The following is a 21,067-nucleotide window of genomic DNA, read 5'->3' as shown; positions in this document are numbered from 1 at the left end:
GGGCTGCCCACGCCGCGGCTCAGAGCCGGCCCGGCCCGGCGCGGCGAAGAGGCCGCGGCCGCCCCCCTAGCGCGGCGGAAGCGGCGGGGCCGGGCCGAGCGCAGGTTCCGCTCTGCAGCTCCGGCTGCGATCCGGCGTGAGGTAAGCGTGGGGTCCCGCGGCGGCGCTTCGAGGCTGCCTGCCCCGGTCCTGCCTGCTTCCCCGGCCCCCGCCTCCCCCCCCGCGAGAGGCAAACGCTTCTCCGGTTAGATCCCGCGGGTCGGTTGCAGCGTGCGCGGATGGGTGAGGGGCAAGTTCCGTACGTTTCTGGCACGATTCTAAAGGGCCGGTTTCGGTGCTTCGCCGGGAGCGCCCCGGAGGCAGGAGGGAGAGCCCGCGGCCGGCGCGCCTCCGACGGCAGCGCCTGCTGGGGGGAGGCCGGGCCGCGCTGCCCTCTGTCAGCGGGGCGGCATTCGCCGCTGCAATACTCTTCCCTCTGCTCTGCCAGCCAGCGAATTCCCAGGGCTTATTCCTGCGTGGTTTCGCCCCCTCTACAGATAGCTGCATGCTGCTGCCCGGCACTCAGCTGGTTCGCCGGCCTCTCCGCTGCCTCCGCGCTTTGGGCCTCCTGCCCTCGCGCTCCCTCATGAACCTCGGGGAGCTCGTTTCTGCCCTCGGTGACTTTGCATCCCCCTCTCTGGCTGAAAGCTGGGACAATGTGGGGCTGCTGGTGGAACCAAGCCCTCCCCACGCTGTGAACACTCTCCTCCTCACTAACGATCTCACCGAGGAGGTGATGGAAGAGGCGGTGCACAAGGCGGCAGACCTTATTCTTTCTTACCACCCTCCCGTATTCACACCGCTCAAGCGAGTAACGTGGAAGACCTGGAAGGAACGGCTGGTGGTCCGAGCCCTGGAGCACAGAATTGGAATTTACTCTCCGCATACGGCGTATGATGCCATACCTCATGGAGTCAATAACTGGCTCACAAAGGGCCTTGGTGAGATTCCGTTTAAAAAACGTTAAATGGTTCGTTGTTATATGCCATTTTATGCGGGGACCTTCCCTCATTTTCCTTTCTTCCAGCTTTTACAAGTATGATTTGAGGACTTTTTTTTTTTTTCCCTTTTTTTCCCCCCAGTATGATTCTTCTAAGTACCCTAAATGTATTTTAGGGAATTTGTCTTGGTGAGGAACACCAGGTACGAACACTAGGGGACATTTTCAGATGCATGACTGTGGTACTGGATGTAGTCGGAACCGGTGCAGCACTGGTTACAAAGTTTAGACCACTGACTCTAAATCGCCACCCTTAATTTATAAAGTGCAAGTCTCACTGTTTGCAAAGGACTTTTATCCTGTATTGTGCCTAATAGAGACAACAGTCATCACTTCTGGTCAGGGAGAATGGATTCAAGTGCAATATTTGCATCTTTGTGTTGCACCTCTTTAGGATATGCGCTAAATCAGTGTTATCCAGCCTTATAAAACAGCAATCTTATAAAACCTTGTTAAAAACCCTTATCAACCCAATGACTCTTTCAGGCTGACAGATGTGTGTCTTCCTCCAACAAATTTTCATTGGCCCTAAAATGGAGGTGGTAGTTACTGTGAAACGATAGCAATACTGACGTGAGGCCTGAACAGAGGAAAAGGACTTTAACTGTGGCCCCTTGTGTCCTGCAGCATCCCCAGTGACGAAGCTGCTCTCTGTGCTGGGTCTGGGAGCAGCATCCTGAAGGGAGTGGAAGCTGACCTCTATCTCACAGGTAAAAGACTATGTTGCTGTTTCATGATCTTTATAAAAATAGTCACTAGAAAACAGGAAAACTGTACGTTTATGAATAACCTGTACGTTTATGAATTAATATTTTTTTTGTCTCTTTGGTGTAACATCTGCATCAGCCTTCTCAGCTACAGGAGGCAGCTTCCTTTTCTGCCGCTTCAAGGGCGAGAAGAAAGGATGTTTCAGTGCTTCCTCCAGAGTAATGCGCTCGGCTGGGTCGTACTCCAACATCTTCTCAATGAGGTCGAAGAGGTTCCTGTGGTCCGAATTGTGGCAGGTCATGAATTCCTTCAGGAAGACAACAACACGACATGGGGGGTTTTAATATTGGAATTGTACTTAAAGCTGCTCTCCGCAAGCGCCTTTTCCCTCTGCCATCTTACCTTTAGGGGATTACACCAACTGGAGACGTATCTTCCAGCAGAACTGTGTTCATCCCAGTCCAGCCGGCCATGATGGAAATATTCGTGTTTCCTTAAACAAACAGACCAGGGCTCGTTATTCAAAGATTCGCTAGAAGTTTATCAGCACGTTTGTTCTTGGGAACTGATCTGGGACTGTTCCACAAAGGTGGCCAGCTTGTTAAGTACAGCCAAAGGTGCATCCGAGTTTATTAAACTTCTTAAAAAACGTGCTGTTAAGCCAAATCTGAAAATATTTAAACTATAGCGGTCCAGGCACAGAAAATGTAATTACCTGCTTTTCTCTATCATGTGCCTTGGCAAAGGCCCCAGTACTCGCTCCATCATGGCCAGGTGTTCTCTGTCGTCATTGGTCTGGAAGGAAGGCGAGAGAGACATTTTTGTGTGTCCTTAAGAGGAAGTTATCAAGAACCACACTTCATTCTTGACTGTACCCTGCAACTCATTTCAGATTAAGGAAAAAAGAGAGGCTCTAGTCATCTGTTCCCTGAAGGAAGTTACAGTGCACTGAAGTTTCTTTTCCCTGCCTTATCCTTTCTCTTCTTTGTTGATAAGTTTCAGCAATACTGTCAAGATGACAGAATGCAGGTATTTGCTGCATATTTGGTGATAGAGGAAGCTCATCTGTTACTGGTGTGGCTTGTGTGTTACCAATGTTCACAGGGTGATCCTTCCCATCAAGCTGCTGCCACAATGTTTACTGGAAGCAACTTGGAGCACTCTTCTGCTGAGGAAGTTCGTTCCTTTGTGCCTGCAGCTTCTGTTCTCTTCAAGTTGGCATTCCAGAGAAATGCAGCTTCATTTCTGGCACAGACCTTTCCCCTTAGTCCCCACCTCCCTGGAGCATATTTTCACCAAGCTGAGGAGCATTATACACGCTGCATCCTTTGGAGTTTCACAGCTACCTACCTGAAATACCGCGTATCCAAGGTAGTATCCTATGAGGATACATCCTATGCTCCAAACATCGCATGGCTGTGACCACCCCAGCGCTGTGAAAAGATGCAGAAGGTTCACGTGTGTATCAGACTGCAAACACTTCCACAGCTCGAGCGCTCGAGACAGGCGACACAGCTGTGGCAGTTCCGTAGCAGGCAGAAAGTCCTACGCTCAAGAGCAGCCGAACAGATGTCTACTGACCTAGGATCACTTCAGGAGCTCTGTAAGGTCTTGTAGACACCAAAGGGCTGTGATAATCGAAATCATACGTTGCGTTCCCGAAGTCCGCAACTTTGACGTCCGTATTTTTTAGTCTCCGTTCTTCGCATTCCTGAAATGACACACAAGGGGGTGCAAGTGACCAAGTAAACCCAGACCGGAGCCGAGGGGGAGGTAGGGAAGAGGACAGCAACTTACCAGTTCGGGGTTATATTCTTCTCTGTAGTCTGAATTCACAAGTAAAATATTTCCTGGCTTCAGATCTGTATGTGTCAGCTTGTTCAGGTGCAAAACTGCAAGGTAACACACACAGTTAGCAAATTCTGTAAAGAAAATCTAACAAATAAAGCAAAAAAAAAGAAACATACTTACAGTTCACAGATCTGCAGATCTGATAAGCCATCTGTCTGATGTGCTCCAGCGAAAATGGCAAGAAGCAATTCCCTCTAATGAAGTCAAAGGTGCTGAGCCCCAGCAGCTCAAAAACCATGCAGACATGCCCATGGTGCTCAAACCATTCCAACATCTGGACGCAGTGGCTGCAAGAGCAGGAAAATCCATCAATTGCAACAGAAGTGGTAGAACGCTGAGATACATACGGCATACGGCCCAGAAAGCGATGTCACAGAAATCTTAAAAGCCAAAACAAAGTACAGCCGCCCTTGTCTACTCACTGTGTATTGTTGGGATCCAGCGTTCTTAAGTGTTGTAGCACGTGCACTTCTCCATAAGCTGCTTCGGAGTACCCAGGAGCATTTTTTACTATTTTCACAGCTACATGTCTGTCTGCCCTGAAAAGACAAGGTTTTAACAGCGATTAGAACGAGGAGCGGTTTTAACCAAGACTATTCAGTAATTGTCACCATATACATTGTTGATGAGAATGGCAACCTCATCAGAAAAGGGGTTTTTTTAAGTACATACAGACTGAATAGAATCAAGGTTCATCACTGCACAAAACCGACTAAATCTTTAAATTTTGAAAACACACTCCATACCTTATATATCAGTACTATTCTTAAAGGCCCCGTTCACCTCCCCTTTGTGTTTATGTACGCCGGGCTAATCCTGGAGGAGCTTCCACATCCCATGGCCTAACCTGACCATCAGTCAAAAATGACAGGCCACCTTCAGTCATTTCAGTAGTGCAAATGTAACTGAGGTGTCAGATGCCTTCTAGAGCGACGAGAGAGACAATCCAGTTTCATGCTATCTTGCACAGAGCAAAACCGCCATCGAGCACAAAATCCATCTGTGACCTGTAAGGTGCTCACTGCTGGAACCCAATGGCCCTGCATCGTCACAGATGATCCCTGAAGGTGAGCAACATGACGTCCGAGAGCTTACTCATTATACAGGCCTGGGGTGGTCCAGGCCCCAGGCGTGCCGCCTGGGGGGGTGCAGCTTCGCCCCACATTCTCTAGGCCCCTCCCCACCACAGCCCCCGACCTCTACCAGGCTGGGGGTGTTACTGAATTTGCTATCAACTGAAATTAAATTATGTTTAATTTAATATGAACATAGAATTAAGGGGTATTTTAGTAGAAATTATTTGTTCACATTTATTGCACTTTGTACCAGCAACCGAACGCTACTCTAAAATCCCTGTGCGGCCCCGCACCAAGGCCAGAGTGACTGGTCAAAATTAACCAGTAGGAGCGTTTGGAACCTGGGTAACAAACACAGGTTGATTTATAACCTGATTTATAATGCATACATAGAACTAGAAGAATGCATGTAGCTGTCAGGGTCTAGGATTGATGGGAACCGAGGAAAACCAACTGTAACAGCTTGCGAGTACCGGCCAAGAAACCGTGAACTTAAGCAGAAGCTAATTCCGGCGGGGGGAGATCGCGGCCACCCACCTGTATTACACCCCAGACCCATTTCTAGACATTTCTAGCTTTCACTGCACATAATCAGAAACAGGAGAAGAATATGTGGATGGTTTCCAAGAAATTATATGTTTATGCATGAATACTTAACGAACGTGTATGAGTAAGTTCTACGTAAGATGCATCGTTTTGATGCTTGGTGTGCGCTCTCGGTGAGACGACTCCCCTGCGCACTCGGCCGTCAATAAAGAAGTGTCTGCTTATCTGCTGTTGGTGTCGATAAATTCTTTATTCCGAGTTTTTGGTAACAGGGGGCACCTGCAGAGGACACACCCATCGCCTCGCCCACCACAGTCCTGCACACCCCTCACCTCCCGGTGCTGTACGAGCAGCAACCCCGGTTTGGGAACCGTGGCAGCCTTTCAGAAACACACAGAGCAGCAGATGAGGAAGTAAAGGTAAAACCTGACACAATCCGAAGGCGCCCACTTCAGGACCCGCTCGGTGACAGCATCAGTAAGAAAAATCACCCGTATTTAAGTCAAGACTTACGCTCTGCGATCAATGCATTCCACTACTCTTCCAAAAGTACCTTCACCCAAACTAGCCATAACCTCATCTATAAAGAAAAAAACCTCAGTCACAAAAGTTGCAAGTTACTCGGCTATTAAAAAAACACAAGCAAACAAAAATAAAACCCACAAAAACACTAAGTACTATCCCCGAAGCTATTCTAGACCGTGCTGCTTTAAATTGTAAATACCTAGTTTGAGAGCTGTTATTGGACAGCTCTCGAGGCACATTTACAGGGATCCCATTCTACCACGTTCATTAACTTCATTTACTATGGGGGGGGTGGGGGGGGAGGGAAAGGGAAAAAGAAAAAATAAATATATTTGATTTCTACAGAAAAGAAAAACAATTCCCACCCCCAGACACAGAAAGAAAAGCCTTGCAAAGCCCCTCACATCTTACGCTAAAAGAACTTATCTATCTGAAAAGTTAATAAATTTTGAAGAATGTTCTATACATCTTCCGCTTAGTACGTCTCCGCTCCGACAGATCAGGTGACCCTCCTCATCCTCCTCTACACTCCTTGATCTTTTCCTTCGAGGACTCTTCTGGAACGGCAACAAGATTGTCCAGCCGATCAATAAACCCGAGTGAATTCAGGTCCGAAAACAAAATTCATTCAGCGGGGAGATATTCGGGCATTCAGATACACGCCAGGCCACAGTCAGTTGGCAGGCGCAATTTCAAATTCAGTCCCTGGAAATTCACAGGGCACAGGCTTTATGTTGCAGGAGGAAAACGTGGCAAGGAACAGGTTTTCAGGTGAGATACGCAGAGCGGCAAGGCAGCAAAAAATTACAACACAGTTGTTTTTCTTTTAAAAGATGGGTTCACTGAATCTTACTTGAGGATTTCAGTGACCGTATTGTTTTTGGAAGTGAACGATTTAATACTTCCCTATCTAATCTCTCTAAAAACCCCCAAGCAAACAAAAAAACCCAGCCGTGTGGCCAAACTAAGCCGCCCACGGAACAAGGCTCGGGCACAGAACGCGCCGGCTGCACGGAGCGGGGCGCGCAGGGGCGCCCCGGCCACCCGACCTGCCCGCGCCCGTGGGCACGGCCCGGCAAGGGACGAGGGCCGGGCCGCCGGCCGGCCGCCCTCGCCCCGCCGACAGCAGCAGCCGGCCTCCCGGCCCCGCCCCGCCCGCCCGCCCCCGGCGCCGCCCCTCCGCTGCCGGCCGCCGGGGCCGCAGTGAGCACGCGCCGCCCCTCCTGCCGCCCCACCTCCGCGGCTCGGGAGGGCCCCGCCGCGCTCTCCGGCACCCGGCGCTCGCTCCGGCGCTCCATCGCTGCTGCCGCGGCCGGGCTCGGCGCCGCGAGTGGCGGCCCGCGGCCCGCCGCCAAAAGGCGTTGCTAGGAGCCCGCCCGGAGCGCGGCGACGCGTCACAGAGGCACGCCCGGGCGTCGCGACGCGGGCGAAGGCCTCGCGACGCCCCGCAGGCCCCGGCGAGCTGCTGGGCCGAGCCGCTGCCGCGTCGGAACCTCTGCGGGGGGTGCCCGGCGGCGAGGGGGCCCCTAAGGCCGTCAGCCTTTCCGAGAGGGAAAACAGATGTGTTTTAAACGCTAGGACGCAATCCTGTCCCATAGGATCGCCCTCAATGTACAGCTTGGGGTAAAAAAGGGGCTAAAGTTAATGTATCCTCCAAAGAGCAAATTGCGTGGTGTCCCTGTGCGGCGGGCGGAGGAAGCAAGCAGCCGATTCAACGTGAAGGACTGAGCAAGCTTCAGCTTTATTGAAAGACATCACCCCTTATACAAGCCTCTGCAATAACCATGCCTACTCCTCACAGATCTATTGGACACATGTAACAGGCTACATTATAATGTCCCGGCCCCTTGTGGCATCTCAGATCTGTCACAGCATCGTCCCTCTTCTGGCCTGCCTTTGTTTCCTCAGGTTGTTTTTACCATCAAGGCCATTGTGTACCTCAGTTTCTCTCTTTGTTAACATAACAGTCCTTTGCTAGGCATAACTGTACCCGGGGTTTTTTCCTCTGTTTACCTCAGGCGGCTGTGACCAGCTCCTGCAGAGACCCATGGCCTTGCTCTCTGCAAGCCGTTCTCCAACAATTGCCCCTTTTTTCTTTTTGTGCAGGCTGCACAAGCATAAATTCACTAATATTTGTCATCATACAACTATATGCTATTTTAATAATTACTACAATCAATAGTGCTATTCCTAAGCACCGCAATCCTTCTTGTAACAGACCTTGCAGCCATAGGGACAGACCAAACACAGATTGTAACCATTTGTCTCAAGGACTGACAACCACTGGTGTTTTTTGTAAACGTTGCTTCATCCATGGTAATTGGTTTGAATTAATCGACTGTGGTCGGATAGATTAAAACAACACATCCCATCAAAATCTTTACATCCATGCCCCTGGGCAAGTAAAAGAAAGTCTATGGCAGCTCGACTCTGTAACACAGCGCGCCTTAAACTGTCGAAGGTACCTTATCGAGTACAAAGCACCCCACATACTGTCGAAGAGCAATCACATGAAAGCAAACAAACTAGGATTGGTTCTATACTACTGTCCACAAGCCTTCACGCCCTCTACGGTTGGTCCCGTTACGGTGTTCACACGCAGTTCTTCTGTTAGGCAAACATCTTATTTCCCACAGCCCAGCATCCTTATTTCTTTGCTACTCACGCAGTTTCTCATCCTCTCGGCCTTGCCGCTGTTCTTCCCAACAGCTACAGCCTGATTACAGTGATGCCCTCAGTCTGGATCACTCATAACATGTCCGCTGTTTCCCAGGCATTCCACAGATCCCCCTTTTTGTTTTTGAGTGATCCAGACCCCTTTTATTGTTCAGTCCATCGTTCTCATAAAACACTTCCACACACAACTTAACACCATTAAAAGGATTACAATAACAATTTAAACTGGTATTCCATGTAAATACAAAAAAACATCTAATAATTGGTAACCTTTTAGTCAAATCATTATTAAACCCTCTTCCTTCTTCAAGATGTAAATTCATTGTATAAACACCACTACAAAACCTAGTGCTATTCACCGGTACTGCTGAAGGAGTCACATCTTGCCATCTCAGCCAGATTGTCTGATTATACCAACCATAATGACCAGTACAAATGGCATACCAAACAGGTCTGGGATGGGTCGGCAGCAGTTGCTAAGCCCAGGCAAAATGCCTACTGTCTGATTGATCTTTCCCTGCCACCTTGGCACAACTCTGCAGTTTCTTATCTATCTTACGAGGCCTGTTCTTCATCAGAGCTTAGCTGTTTGTCAGGAGCTGTGTGAGGCCGATGCCTTCCAGCCCTCCCCTTTCTCTGTTTTGCTGCGGCACCTGCAAGACTTGTTTGAGAGCTGTATCAGTTAAGGGTTAGACAAACTTCAAAACGCAGCATACTTAGAATAGTTCTAATTAAAAAGAGTAGACTAATTTCACTATCCATATTTAAGGGATATGACTAAATAGTACAAAAATAAACAGTAAGGAAAATACGGTACTAACATTCAGATCCGCAATCGCTGGGGAACCCTGGATGCAGCGAGAATTCAGAGTGCCCTTCCTCACAAACTGGAAACCCTACGTGATGCGTCCATCCGTAGGTGAGGCATCCAGCGTCGCTGCAAGCAGGTCCAGCCTTTAAAGCAACAGGCCAAAATAACGGGCAACTTTCTCTGAGCGGAAACATCTGATTTCATCCTCCTGTTGGGTTCCACCTGGAGCCTGGCCAGTACTCCAGGGGGAAAACCAAGGGAGTTTCTAAATAAGGTTAAATACTTGAGCTCTTAATTCTTAATATTACTAAACAAAGAAAGTGGAATACACACATTCTTACAGCATCTTATCCTTATTAATAACTATATTTTATCTAAACTACATTTGGCACAAGTGACTAGTAAACCTATATATCTCACTAAGGAGTTGCAATTACTGTTAGCATTTTCTCTTAAAAGAATTGGCAACTGTAGTGTAGTTTGTCCTGTTGCAGTAGCAAACATTACTCAGACATTCTGCTTAAAAGATCAGTCAAAGAGACCGCAAACTGTCAGCACAGGGGCACCCACAGCTGGATCCCGAGTGCTGGCTGCCTCTCACCCTCAGCTGTGGTTGCACACACCCTGTCGGTGACCATTGGAGATGAGACCTGTGCAGACACCAGCATCACCTCTTCCCCAGGTTATTAAAGGAACTGGTCCTTCCCAGTTACCCCTTTCTAGGGTTTTGTTAACACTTGAGCTTTGCTCTGGACTTCTTGTCGATCTGGTATCTGTGATGAAAAAACGACACAATACTGGTGGCACCTGTAACACAGGGGAGATGTTTAAAAGGTTTGAAGAGATGGAGTCTGTCTGGTATTCGGGGTAAGTTGCAGTGATGTTTTTAGCTTGATAAAAAAACCGTTTTTGTGTTGCTCTGGCATTCTGGTGGAAAAAATGCATGCGTTTTACAGCAGAGCAAATGGTTGACCTGGAGCCAAGATCTCTCCCCCCTTTTGTTTTTGCAAAAGCACTTTCAAGGTTTAGCGTGTTCTTTCTACGATGGCTTGTCCCCTGGGGGAATGCAGTGTACTTGCGATGCTTGTTACCTGTACGGTGAAGATCTTGGTTTGCTTTCTCTGTAAGTACTTTGGGTGATGTCAGTGAAGGATCTTTTCACAAAATACCAAATAAGCTATGCAGATCATCATGAGTTAGGCCCACGACGGCTGTATCCAACGTATGGCTCCTAACAGTGTCTGTAACTCTTTTAAAGACTTAATAACAGTTTTAAGTTGTTGCAGGACAATACACACAGGCGATTCGGTTTACAAGGTGAGTGTTAGTGTCAGGGTGGGTTTCAGGGTGGGTTGTGCTACAGTGGCGATTAAGACAAATTTGCTCCAATGTGAGTTCCTCATTGAGTCATACACTTATGACCCCAAAATGCAATAGGGGTTTTTAATATAAATGGATGAATACTTGTTACCCAATTTTCTGGGCCTCTTATATGAAGGAGATCCTTGCTTTAAATTGCTACAGCATGACACCAACCCTGAAAAGCATTTGAGGTACCAGGGCTAACAGCCAATCTGCTCACAGATATTATGGTCACATCTGCACCGGTATCTAAAATGCCTGTCAGCTCGACAGATTTTTTAGCTTTAACGAGAGTACAATTTTACCAGAAGTTAACCTTGTGTTACTGTTTCAGTCCAAAAATATTTAAAGGGTACCTGCTGATCCAAATCCTGAGTAATTGCAGCTTCTTTAACAACCTGAACAATTTTTTACTTTTTTGTTACAGAACACAGGGGTACAGACCATAATTTTGATTTTTCTCTTCCTAATCAGCATCTACAACCCCTGGTAAAACAAACAACCCCTGTAAGGTTGCAGATGATTTTTTAACAGTATTTTCATTAGGCAGATGGTTCAGAGGTGCACTCTCCCCGCAGAGTATGCACCTAAATTCAAAACAACAATCAACACAGAATGACTGCCTCCTGCTGGAGGAGGTATTTCACCTGGAACACTGAGAACACTGAGCCCGAACCAACCGCCGCACCGATGCCCCAGCGGGCGGGCACTAGGACCCTGCAGTTCCTGGCCGGCCGCTTCCCTGGCCGGAGAAACACACACGGGCACACACACACACACACACACACACACACACGGGCACACAGAGGAGCTCCTGACACTCATCACTCACATCGGAGAGTGACAGCTATCACCAATACGAGGACTCCGTTAAGAACACTAAGCCTGTGCCGCATCCCCCTGCCGCTTTTGGCGGGGGGTGCCGAGAGCGCGGTGCCGGGCTCAGCCGCAGGCGGCCGCTCCGCGGGGGGGTCGGGGAGGCCCCGGGCCGCCGCCGCCAGCTCCGAATGTTAAACATCGAGATCTACACGCTCGGTTTTCCAGGTAGAGTGCCGTGCCGGCGTGAATGACGGTTTTTCTTAAAAGTGTTAGCCAATTTTTATGGGGCCAGTCGATATCCCTGAGCCATCGCCTCCAGTACAGCTGGTGTAGTCTGAGTTTTTGCAGCCCGTCCTTATTAATGCTTCTCTCTAAATCTTGAATAACAGAAAAATGCCGTTTTTCCCACCGTGGCTGGCGATTCGGCTCATAGCTTACAGGAGTAAGAATTTTTCTTGCCATGTCCATATTCCCTTGCGCCAAGGTTTTTTTTCGCCTCACTTTTACCTACGGATCACTCTCAGTTAAGGGAGGACACAGACCAGACAGTTCAGATTCTTTTTCAGGATTTACAGCATCAGGGTCTAAAAGATTATCACACCATTCTGCTTCTTCAAACAATAAATTTGGCTCTTTAAAGTGTCCCTTAGCCTTGCCCAGACCAATCAGCGCGGCTAAGTTTTTTATCGGACTTACTCCCCGCTTTTCTAAAAAGCAAAAAGTCTTAGGGCTACCTCTTGTTCCTTGTTCCTGCCTGGGCAGACTTCTTTTAATTCCTTTCCTGTATCGCAGCTTGACGACCTTCAGGAATATCCGATCAGTAGCTAACGACCAGTGCTGGCTTTTCCTAGGTTTCCCCAAATTCAGCCTTCATTATATAATTCCTTATGGCCTTTCCCGGTTATACGGCTGCGGCCGATTCCTCAGTAGCCCCCTCGGTTCGCAGTACCCCCTGAAGCAATATTGTGGATCCGCTGCTCCAATGTCAGACTTACAAATCCCGGCGCTTCAGGGGACGGCACACGTCTACTGCACCAGGCAGCGACCTTATCGCCTTCCTGCTCCGAAAATCCGTTCCGCCGCTTCCCGGGTTCCGTTCGGTGGAAAAGCAGGGTTCGGGTAACCCTGTTCGGCGCGCCACTTGCGGCGGGCGGAGGAAGCAAGCAGCCGATTCAATGTGAAGGACAGAGCAAGCTTCAGCTTTATTGAAAGAAATCACCCCTTCTATAAGCGCTCTACAATAACCATGCCTACTACTCACAGATCTATTGGACACATGTAACAGGCTACATTATAATGTCCCGGCCCCTTGTGGCATTTCAGATCTGTCACAGCATCTTCCCTCTTCTGACCCGCCTTTTTTTCCCCAGGTGGTTTTTACCATCAAGGCCATTGTGTACCTCAGTTTCTCTCTTTGTTAACATAACAGTCCTTTGTTAGGCATAACTGTACCCGGGGTTTTTTCCTCTGTTTACCTCAGGCGGCTGTGACCAGCTCCTGCAGAGAACCACGGCCTTGCTCTCGGCAAGCCGTTCTCCAACATCCCTGTGTTTCACACATTTCACATAACAGACTTCTTTTTGCATAGGGAAAAAATGGGCCAGAAATTGTTTCCAGTTGAGCGCTAGGTGTCAGCATTTTAAATTACCGATTCCTTTGCACTGTCGGAAAGTTTACCGTTTGTCCTTCCTTCTGCGTGGCGGTAGTGTCAGCGTGGCAGTCAAACGTGCAGTTGCACGCTTCTGTCTACTTTCTCTTACCACCAGTCATATGGCAAAGAGCACAGAGCTAAAATAATTAAATCCTTTACCTGACTGAGTTATTAGGGTAAAATGTATTAAGTCTGCAGCATGGGCTAGGAGCTTTAAGTAACACTTCCTACACAATATAGCAACTTTGTCCCAGAGAGGGTACTGATTAACTTGACTCATTAATGCCTCAGTTATCTGTATCCCGCATACCTTTGCCTTCCTCTTCAGTAAGTTCTCCTCTTTATTTTGAGAGGGAAGTCTCAGAACAGGAAATACTGGTCTGAAACAGACTGCAGGTCAGATGGACCCGGACCTCCCAAGGATTACAAGGCACATATATGAGAACGAACTTTGCGAAGTGATGCTGAGTCCCAAGAGGACTGCGGGAATGGTGGGAGTTGGATGCAGGAACTGTGGGTACTCTCCTGTCCAGGTCTTTCATGCACAGCTGGAACTGGAAATATACCCTCTCGCCTCTACATATTATAGAGTCTCCGTGGAAATGAGTTGACTTTTTCCTGCTTTATGAAAACAAACTGATGCAAAAATACATGTTTGAAATTACAACACGGAAGAGTAGAACATTCTGCTTTTCCCAGTATACTCAAGGTGGAGAACTGCTTTTCTGATGCATACAAATCACTCTTTTTTCCCTGCTGGAGTCAGGTTATTTTATGCTTACTATACCAAGTGACTTGAGCATAGGATCAGCAATATACATACATGCACCCAAACACACGCATAAGTATGCATGTATTTTATGCTTCCTCTTGACAAGTCAATATTCAGATACCTCTCTACTTTCTTGCAGATTTTCTTGAGTCCAACAACATTTGGTGTCAAGTAAGACCAAACGCTACCTAGTTTTGGTCAACAGCTATGTAAAGACACCAACACTCTTTCATACCAGAAGTGCTGTGCCAGAGGCAGAAGCGATTGTTTCCGATCTACCTGCTGGGGAGGCTGAAGAGGTTACCATTCCCACACAGCAGCGCAAGAGCAAGCACTCCTCTAAACACGGTCTTTAATCCTCTAGGAGAGAAAGGTTTCGTCTACGACACTGCTCTCGCCTAAGGGAAAACACTGCACATCTTAGTCAGTTTTCTAAAAACCAGTAAAGTTAGAATTTACACGAGAAAGTTTCAGAAAACCGGGAGTATGAAATCGTAGAAAAGGACATTGTTTCAACATAGTATCGCTAAGAAAGATAAGGCAGAAAACAAAAGATTGGGGGCGGAAAAAATGTATTTTTAAAAGTCTTGTTTTACAAGTATTAAAAGCAATGTTTAAAAATCAAAATACTAGAAGATACTCTGGAAAAACTGACTTCTAAAGCACAAGACTTTTCTGTGACAACTCCCAAACAATGTCACAACTCCTGAAAATCCTGCATTCAAAGGATTCAAAAGGAACAAAGGTACGATCCAGCTCAAGTAACCCTCTTTAATGGCACTTCAAACTCCATAATCCAGCAGTCCATCTGACCAGTCTCTAAAGAATGCGTCGAGGCACTCTGTGGCTACAGAGCAAAAGGGTTGGCATGAACCGACACATCTTTAATGCGAACCTCATTGAGAGGTCGGTAGGTTTTCTCATTCACAGGCAGCTTCTCCAGCTCATCCAGGGTCTCCAAGCCATCAATAACTCTGGAAGAAAAGCAGAAATGCTGGGAATCTCCTAATAATGATTTAGATTTCACAGCTGAGATATCTCAAAGCAGTTTACAGTGAAGTATCACAGGGCAAAGACTTTGCAAGCAAATGGTACAAGTAAGACTGCCAAAACATTATATATGGCATATATTTTGAAAGGAAATATTAAGCACCCGTGACAGATTCTGCTGAAAAGCACAAACAATTCCCACTGACCTGACAGTATCATAGTTTACACCAGCCGTAGCTGTATAAAGACCCTGGCTGCACTTCCTGGCAGGCAGGACCGACCAATCATACCGTAGGTTTCAGTAGCAGCAAGCTGCTCTCCATACCAAAACTTCACTGTGAATGACGGAAATCCGATGGCCGGAAAATCCATTTCCAAATGTGAAACTATCATTTCTAACCTTCTGACTCAAAGACAAGATTGGACCGAATCATAAATAACTGTGTAAATCTAGTGGTACAAACATGCTTAAGCTTTCGGATCTCCTGTCAGGCTGAAGAAGTGGCAAGAGAGATTGTTGTAATAAACCTCTTATTTTTTTTGTTTAAGTAACTAGCTCTGGTAAACCTTGATAGTTTATTTCCCAGTAACGGACTTGGCAGAAAACACCTTGTGCTGTTCACAGTTCAGTTCAGTCACATTCATCAACGCTTTGAATCTAGGACGCCGGGACTGCAGGCCAGCAGGGGCTGCATGTGCTGTCCTGCTGATTCTGCAACTGCAGCTGGAGTATCTTAAAACTGCCACAGAAAACCTGGCAAAGTTCCCCTGTCAGAGCCTCTACTCTTTTCTAACAAGTCTAAAACACCTACTGTCAATCACACTTCTAAACAACTCAGAAATGAAGGGAACACCTGTATTTAGATGCCTATAAACAATACATTTGATAGAAAATTGTATTTTCACATTTCAATAGTTTCCTTTGAATATTTTACTCCATTTAATAAAGGCAACTTTTTCTCAGCAGATTCACTTGTACAGTAGAGACTTTTTAACAAGCAAAAGAAAAGACTACCATGATTTTGAGATAGAAAAAGCAGAATCTGAAAGACTCAAAAATCGAACATTTGCTTTAAGGATCCATTATCAGTAGTGTCTATTAAGAATGTTTTAAATAATGATGCATCTTAAACAAGCTCTGTGGTTTTTATCTGACCAACAGACAGTTCCACCTAAACAGAAGTACAATCATCAGTACCACACCCATTGCCAGATTCAGTCCCAGATCAGATTCTTGTTTCTCAGTAAACCCTACAACCATGTATCCAGTTGTTCTGCAGTTTGCTGAAAATCAGGCTGCAGCCCTTTGGCCATGGATGAAAAGGCAAGCTGGAATAACTGAGGGGGGGGGGGTGGGTGTGTGGAGGCAGAGAAGAAGAAAAAGAATGGTCCATTATTGAGGTAATTTTTAATATCCTTATTCCCTGCAGTGAAGAAGGGAGTGGCATTTTCGAGCAACTAATTCTGGTGACAGTGCAAGAGCATACATTTACATATATACAGCCAATATTTTAAACAGGTTTAGAACCAGAAGCTTCTAAATTTGCATTGCATGTGCCCTGAAATATTCAGATCCTCCACACGCTATGGTACGGTGGCTTGCAGTCGGATCACTTACTTTCCAAACACAGTGTACTTCATGTCTAGGTGCGGTTGCTTGCCGTAAGTGATGAAGAACTGTGATCCATTGGTATTTGGGCCATTGTTTGCCATTGAAACTACCCCACGGACACTGTGCTGAAAGAAGGGAAAAACCTCAACATGGATACACATGTGTAGAAGCAGGGCTTTAGCCTGCACGAAGTGCTCTGTGACTTAGTACTCTGCTTCAATACCATTATCAGGAAAAAAATCTCGACTGCAAATATATTCCAACACAGTCCATAATTAGCTCCTCAAAATTGCCCTTACAATGAAAAATTACTTCTTTCCCTTCAGAACATGAAAAGCACTTACAAATTCTTTCTACTTCTGTTCTTGGTGACGAAAACCCTCAAACTTAACTTGCCAAGTACAGAAATGCCTGTTCCCCTTCTAACAAGAAGCTTTCTATCCCTTTATTGCAGGATTAGACTTTGCTTCACAGTTAATAGAAAGGTATTTAATACAGTACAACACAATGCTGAGTGTTCTCCAATCCGTAAGGAAAATCCGTATGAAAATAACCGCATATTGCGAGCACAGAAATACCTTCAGGTATTCGCTGAATTCGTCTTCAAACTTCTTGCCCCAGATGCTGTTACCTCCTTTCCCAGTGCCTGACAAAGAAGCACCACAATACACTACTGGATTTTCAGACTGAAAATTCTAGAAATAATGTACTGTTATAACATTTTACAACAAAGACCACAGATAGCCTGTAATTCATTTGAGGCAGGGATCAGGTGCTCGTGTCTTGTTACTCAGCAGAGACATAACTCTAAATAAGGGACATCTATTAAGTAGCAGAACAAGGCACTGACATATCCTCAAATTAAATTCAGTATGAGTACAAACCCGAAGTTGAATCGGATTTTCCCCCAAACAGTTGACGCTGTCTGGGACATTTCCCCCAAATGCTTTAAAGGCAGTGTAGCCTTTCAGGCAGAAATCAGAGAAACCACAATAGCAACTGCTACCCGTTCCACCTCTGGTGAGCCAGCAGAACCATCATATTTAGTGGAAACAGCTGGAAAAGTCTGTAGAATGCTTTACTACTGCATGTTTATTTAGAACTAGGGTAATGGCTGCTCCTCTGTAAACTCATCACAGAAAGCTAATCTCCCCATAAAACCCTCTGTCAACAAAACAATAATTCTTATATTTTACTTTTACTTTGTTTACATTTTGGTTTTAAACTTTCATACTTAGAATTTCCTTTTATTTATATTTTATTTTCCTATAGAGAGACCCGAACAGAAGAATTTACCTAATGGATCTCCTGTCTGAACCATGAAGCCCTTTATATTCCGGTGAAATATGCATCCATTGTAGTAGTTACTAGCACAAAGAGCCAGGAAATTCTAAGGAAGTGAAACACACCACATTAACAAACAATTCAGAAACAAATATCCTCTCACTAAAATGACAGCACTGGCAAGACCAAGTCTAACCCTTTTGCCTCTGCTTTGCGTGGTGACCACCTGAATTCCAATTGCCACAGAACAGTCATAAGCAAATTATAGTTAATGTGCCCCTTTGACAGTGTCACAAAGGATTTTAAATAAAGCTTACAGCACAAGGCTGTCTGACTTGAGGAACAAACAAGAAGCCTAAGACATGCTCAGAAGCATCACTCTCATTCAACATTTTGTAAATGTCAATTTTGTAATCAACAACTTCATGCCTCAGTTTTATTAGTTAAAAGGTCAATTATTTGAATTTAAGCTTAAGTTTATTGCAGAAAGGAAAACCTGGGGCCTCTGACAAACTGGGAGCGATTGTCACTCTCTTAAAACCAAATCTCTGCAAGTGTGAGCAAACCCAGGGAAACTGGGGAATCCCAGGCCATGTGCCGTATTTCCCCATAAGGGCAAAGGGCACTTTGGGAGATGCTGGAACTTGAAGTGGCCCTTGGCTAAACTTCATCTGGTGAGAAACGGGCAGCAAAGCTCTAGGCAGTATGACACAGTGCACGATTTCCACAAGTGGCATAGGCACTGTACCGGCTTAAAATATTAGTATTCTGTTACGTGAAAAGATGAATTGCAAAAGCCACTTCACCTCCTCTACAGTCTTCACTATTTCTACTGCTTTGTTCTGACACTAGGCAATCCCGCTTCTGTTACTTGACTTACTTCGCAGGTCTTTGGTGTCCGCTCACAGAACAGTTCAATTTTAATATCGCCTACGTCAGTATGCAGCGTGACAGCCTGGGCAAGAGGCAGAAAATAATAATGAAATCAGCAACGAAATACTAACAGACTCAGTTTGATGTCCTAGCACCACCAAGAACATACGCAAACGTTACATGCATATAAACACTGTTCCGCTATTTGGCCACAGGCAAGGCTACTGTCAGAAACCTTCCTCTTCCTCGTTTCCAGTGAAATGACCAGAAAGCACTTGGTCTCATTTAGTTTCAGGACACATCAAGTTCAGCACAGGAATGCAGCAGCTCTGTTTCACGCTGTTACACTCCAGAGATACATTAATCATTTGCAAACTGCACCTGCACAGTCACTGCATTGCAAAGTTGAAGAATCGAGGTTTTCTCCATTTCAGGTGATAGTGTGGCACACACACCTCACTGCTTTACAGTCAGAGGAACAACTGATGTGTGTTAGTTGCCAGAAGCCTTTTGAGTGATAAGGCTAGTTCTGAATGGCACCACATAAAATCTGCCTTCACAAACAAGCAAATCTGCACAATGACACACTTTTCTTAAGAATTTATAAATAACCTTCACAAAATTTAAAATGGCAGCTACCCATCCACCTAAGCAAATATATCTCTATAGGCCAAATATATCACAGTACTCCTATGGAAAGTGCTAAACTATGCAAAAAAAAAAAAAAAGATACTGTGGGTTTATACTCGGGAGAAGCGTACAAGAAAAATCAGCATCATGCCGATACTGGCATACTTTCCCAGAAGTATACGAGTGAAGAAGTGAAGATAGTAGTCTACAATGTCCATGAAGATGCTCTAAGAGGTGTATGGACAGTTTAAGACACACGGTCTTACCTTCGTTTCCTGATTTGCAAAAACTGTAAATGCCTGCAAGTGTAGGTTACATACACTCAAGCAGGACTGTGTGTTTGCGACCTGAACAATGCTTCCATGGTAAAAGAAACCAAACTGGATTACCAAATATTGGCCAAAGTAGGATTAAAATTTAGGCTCTGAGAACTGAAGGTCTAATTATATTTTAGACCAATGTAACCTGTCCTATTTTCCTTTCTACAATATCTCGTTAGAAGTCTGAAATGAAAACCTAAACTTTTCATTACCAGTTCTTCACAGCAGAATAAAATGCGTATTCCTTTGAGATGCAGAGCAGATATTCAGTTTCCACTAGATGACCATTTCAGGAAGAATTAAAATATATAGAAAGGGCTATTGTTCTCACCATGTCTGCTTATTCAAAAGCTGAGGTAGATCGTCTACAGCAATTTTCTGCAAAGAAAACATATGAACATATGAAACCCGTTGGGCTTTTTCCTAACAGTCCACAGTTCTTTTTGATTCTGAAATATCTGTGTGGTCCTATGCTTTTAAAGCACACAGTTTTACAGTGCCATTCAAGCGACTCTGTGGATAAACATTTTATTGCAATTTACTTGTAACTATGCAGCATGTAAAGAACTAGAAAGGAGCAGAACAAAATAACGTAGAAAGAGGGGTGGGGGCAAAAAACCCTCTCCTAGGATGAAGGTCTATACGAAGCAATCTCAGCTTTTCCAAAGAGTATTTTTTTATAAATGACCGAAATTAACAGAGAAAAGCCACATGCCAGTTCCTAAAGGGAGGTGTGATTCGGAGCCACCTTCTGACAGCTGCCAGTATCTGCAACAGACAGCTACCTGCGTTCGAGCACCGGATCAGACTGCCTTTATCGTAGTAGTAGTTTCAAATAACAGCCTTTGGAAGGATGACGATAAACCGCAGTTCTGTGGAAATCAAGAGCTTTAGAGGCCACTCTGTTCTGCGTGTGCTGCCCTCCCTGGGCAGCCCCCAGGTTCGGCGAGGCCTCAGGCAGGCGCCGGCGGACCCGCCCGCCGCGGCCCGGCCCCTCACCCCGGCTACTGCCTGCCAGGGTGGCGGGCCGCCAGGACGAGCACCGGGCCGCCAGGACGAGCACCGGGCCGCCAGGACGAGCACCGGGCCGACAGGACGAGCACCGGGCCGACAGGACGAGCACCGCGGCGCTGTGCACCCGCCGGTTAAGCCTCCCAAGGGACGAGCGCGCTCCCCGCAACCCAGCGGCCCTCGGCTCCCACCTGACCAGCGATGGCTCGGAGCTACCGCTCCTTTCCTGCCGATGCGAGGTACTTGCTCCGACGGCCTACGCGCACGGCACGCCGGCTCCGCTCGCTCGCCCCGCTGCTGCAGGGCGCGGCCCGGCTCCTCCACCGGCGAGCGACCCACCCAGGACGCCCGCCATCCCCGCGGCCGCCAGCTCGGCCTTCCCGCGCCGCCCCGGCGCCCTCCCCCTCGCCTGGCCCCACGGAGGCCTCGCACAAACCTGCCGAGGCTGGACGCGGGCCCGGCGCCGGCCGCCGGGAAACGGCTCTCCGGCTCCCCTCGGGCGGGCAGGAAG

At 46.7% G+C, this 21,067-nt stretch overlaps 2 protein-coding genes across 2 annotated transcripts; both read right to left on the bottom strand.

Annotated features, from left to right (window-relative positions):
- Nucleotides 1-1,403: 1,403 nt before the first annotated feature.
- On the bottom strand, nucleotides 1,404-3,872 carry LOC141962406 (dual specificity protein kinase CLK4-like). The gene is made up of 7 exons (XM_074910529.1): nucleotides 3,719-3,872; nucleotides 3,545-3,639; nucleotides 3,329-3,458; nucleotides 3,098-3,180; nucleotides 2,463-2,542; nucleotides 2,150-2,240; nucleotides 1,404-2,054 (listed from the first exon to the last, which is right to left on the bottom strand). The coding sequence occupies exons 1-7, from the start codon at nucleotides 3,870-3,872 to the stop codon at nucleotides 1,845-1,847; spliced, it is 843 nt and encodes a 280-aa protein (XP_074766630.1). The 3' UTR covers nucleotides 1,404-1,844.
- Nucleotides 3,873-14,393: 10,521 nt separating this feature from the next.
- On the bottom strand, nucleotides 14,394-19,443 carry LOC141962696 (peptidyl-prolyl cis-trans isomerase-like 3). Its single transcript, XM_074911064.1, has 6 exons — nucleotides 19,342-19,443; nucleotides 18,603-18,677; nucleotides 17,735-17,828; nucleotides 17,017-17,084; nucleotides 16,445-16,563; nucleotides 14,394-14,810 (listed from the first exon to the last, which is right to left on the bottom strand). The coding sequence occupies exons 1-6, from the start codon at nucleotides 19,441-19,443 to the stop codon at nucleotides 14,684-14,686; spliced, it is 585 nt and encodes a 194-aa protein (XP_074767165.1). The 3' UTR covers nucleotides 14,394-14,683.
- Between the last annotated feature and the right edge of the window lie 1,624 nt (nucleotides 19,444-21,067).

Source organism: Athene noctua, chromosome 7 (genome assembly GCF_965140245.1).
Source record: "Athene noctua chromosome 7, bAthNoc1.hap1.1, whole genome shotgun sequence".
Lineage (NCBI taxonomy): Eukaryota > Metazoa > Chordata > Aves > Strigiformes > Strigidae > Athene > Athene noctua.
Note: the sequence above shows the minus strand (reverse complement) of the source record. Positions and strands in the feature narration are given on the sequence as shown.

Coding starts and splice junctions, on each gene's coding strand:
- LOC141962696 (XM_074911064.1), bottom strand. CDS start 19,443: ATGGACATTGTAGACTACTATCTTCACTTCTTCACTCGTATACTTCTG. Junction 16,564..17,016: donor AATTCAGCGAATACCTGAAG/GTATTTCTGTGC, acceptor CCCTTCTTTCAG/CACAGTGTCCGTGGGGTAGT. Junction 14,811..16,444: donor AAGTACACTGTGTTTGGAAA/GTAAGTGATCCG, acceptor CTTTTCTTCCAG/AGTTATTGATGGCTTGGAGA.
- LOC141962406 (XM_074910529.1), bottom strand. CDS start 3,872: ATGTTGGAATGGTTTGAGCACCATGGGCATGTCTGCATGGTTTTTGAG. Junction 2,241..2,462: donor CACATGATAGAGAAAAGCAG/GTAATTACATTT, acceptor TGTTTGTTTAAG/GAAACACGAATATTTCCATC. Junction 2,055..2,149: donor GTTGGTGTAATCCCCTAAAG/GTAAGATGGCAG, acceptor GTCTTCCTGAAG/GAATTCATGACCTGCCACAA.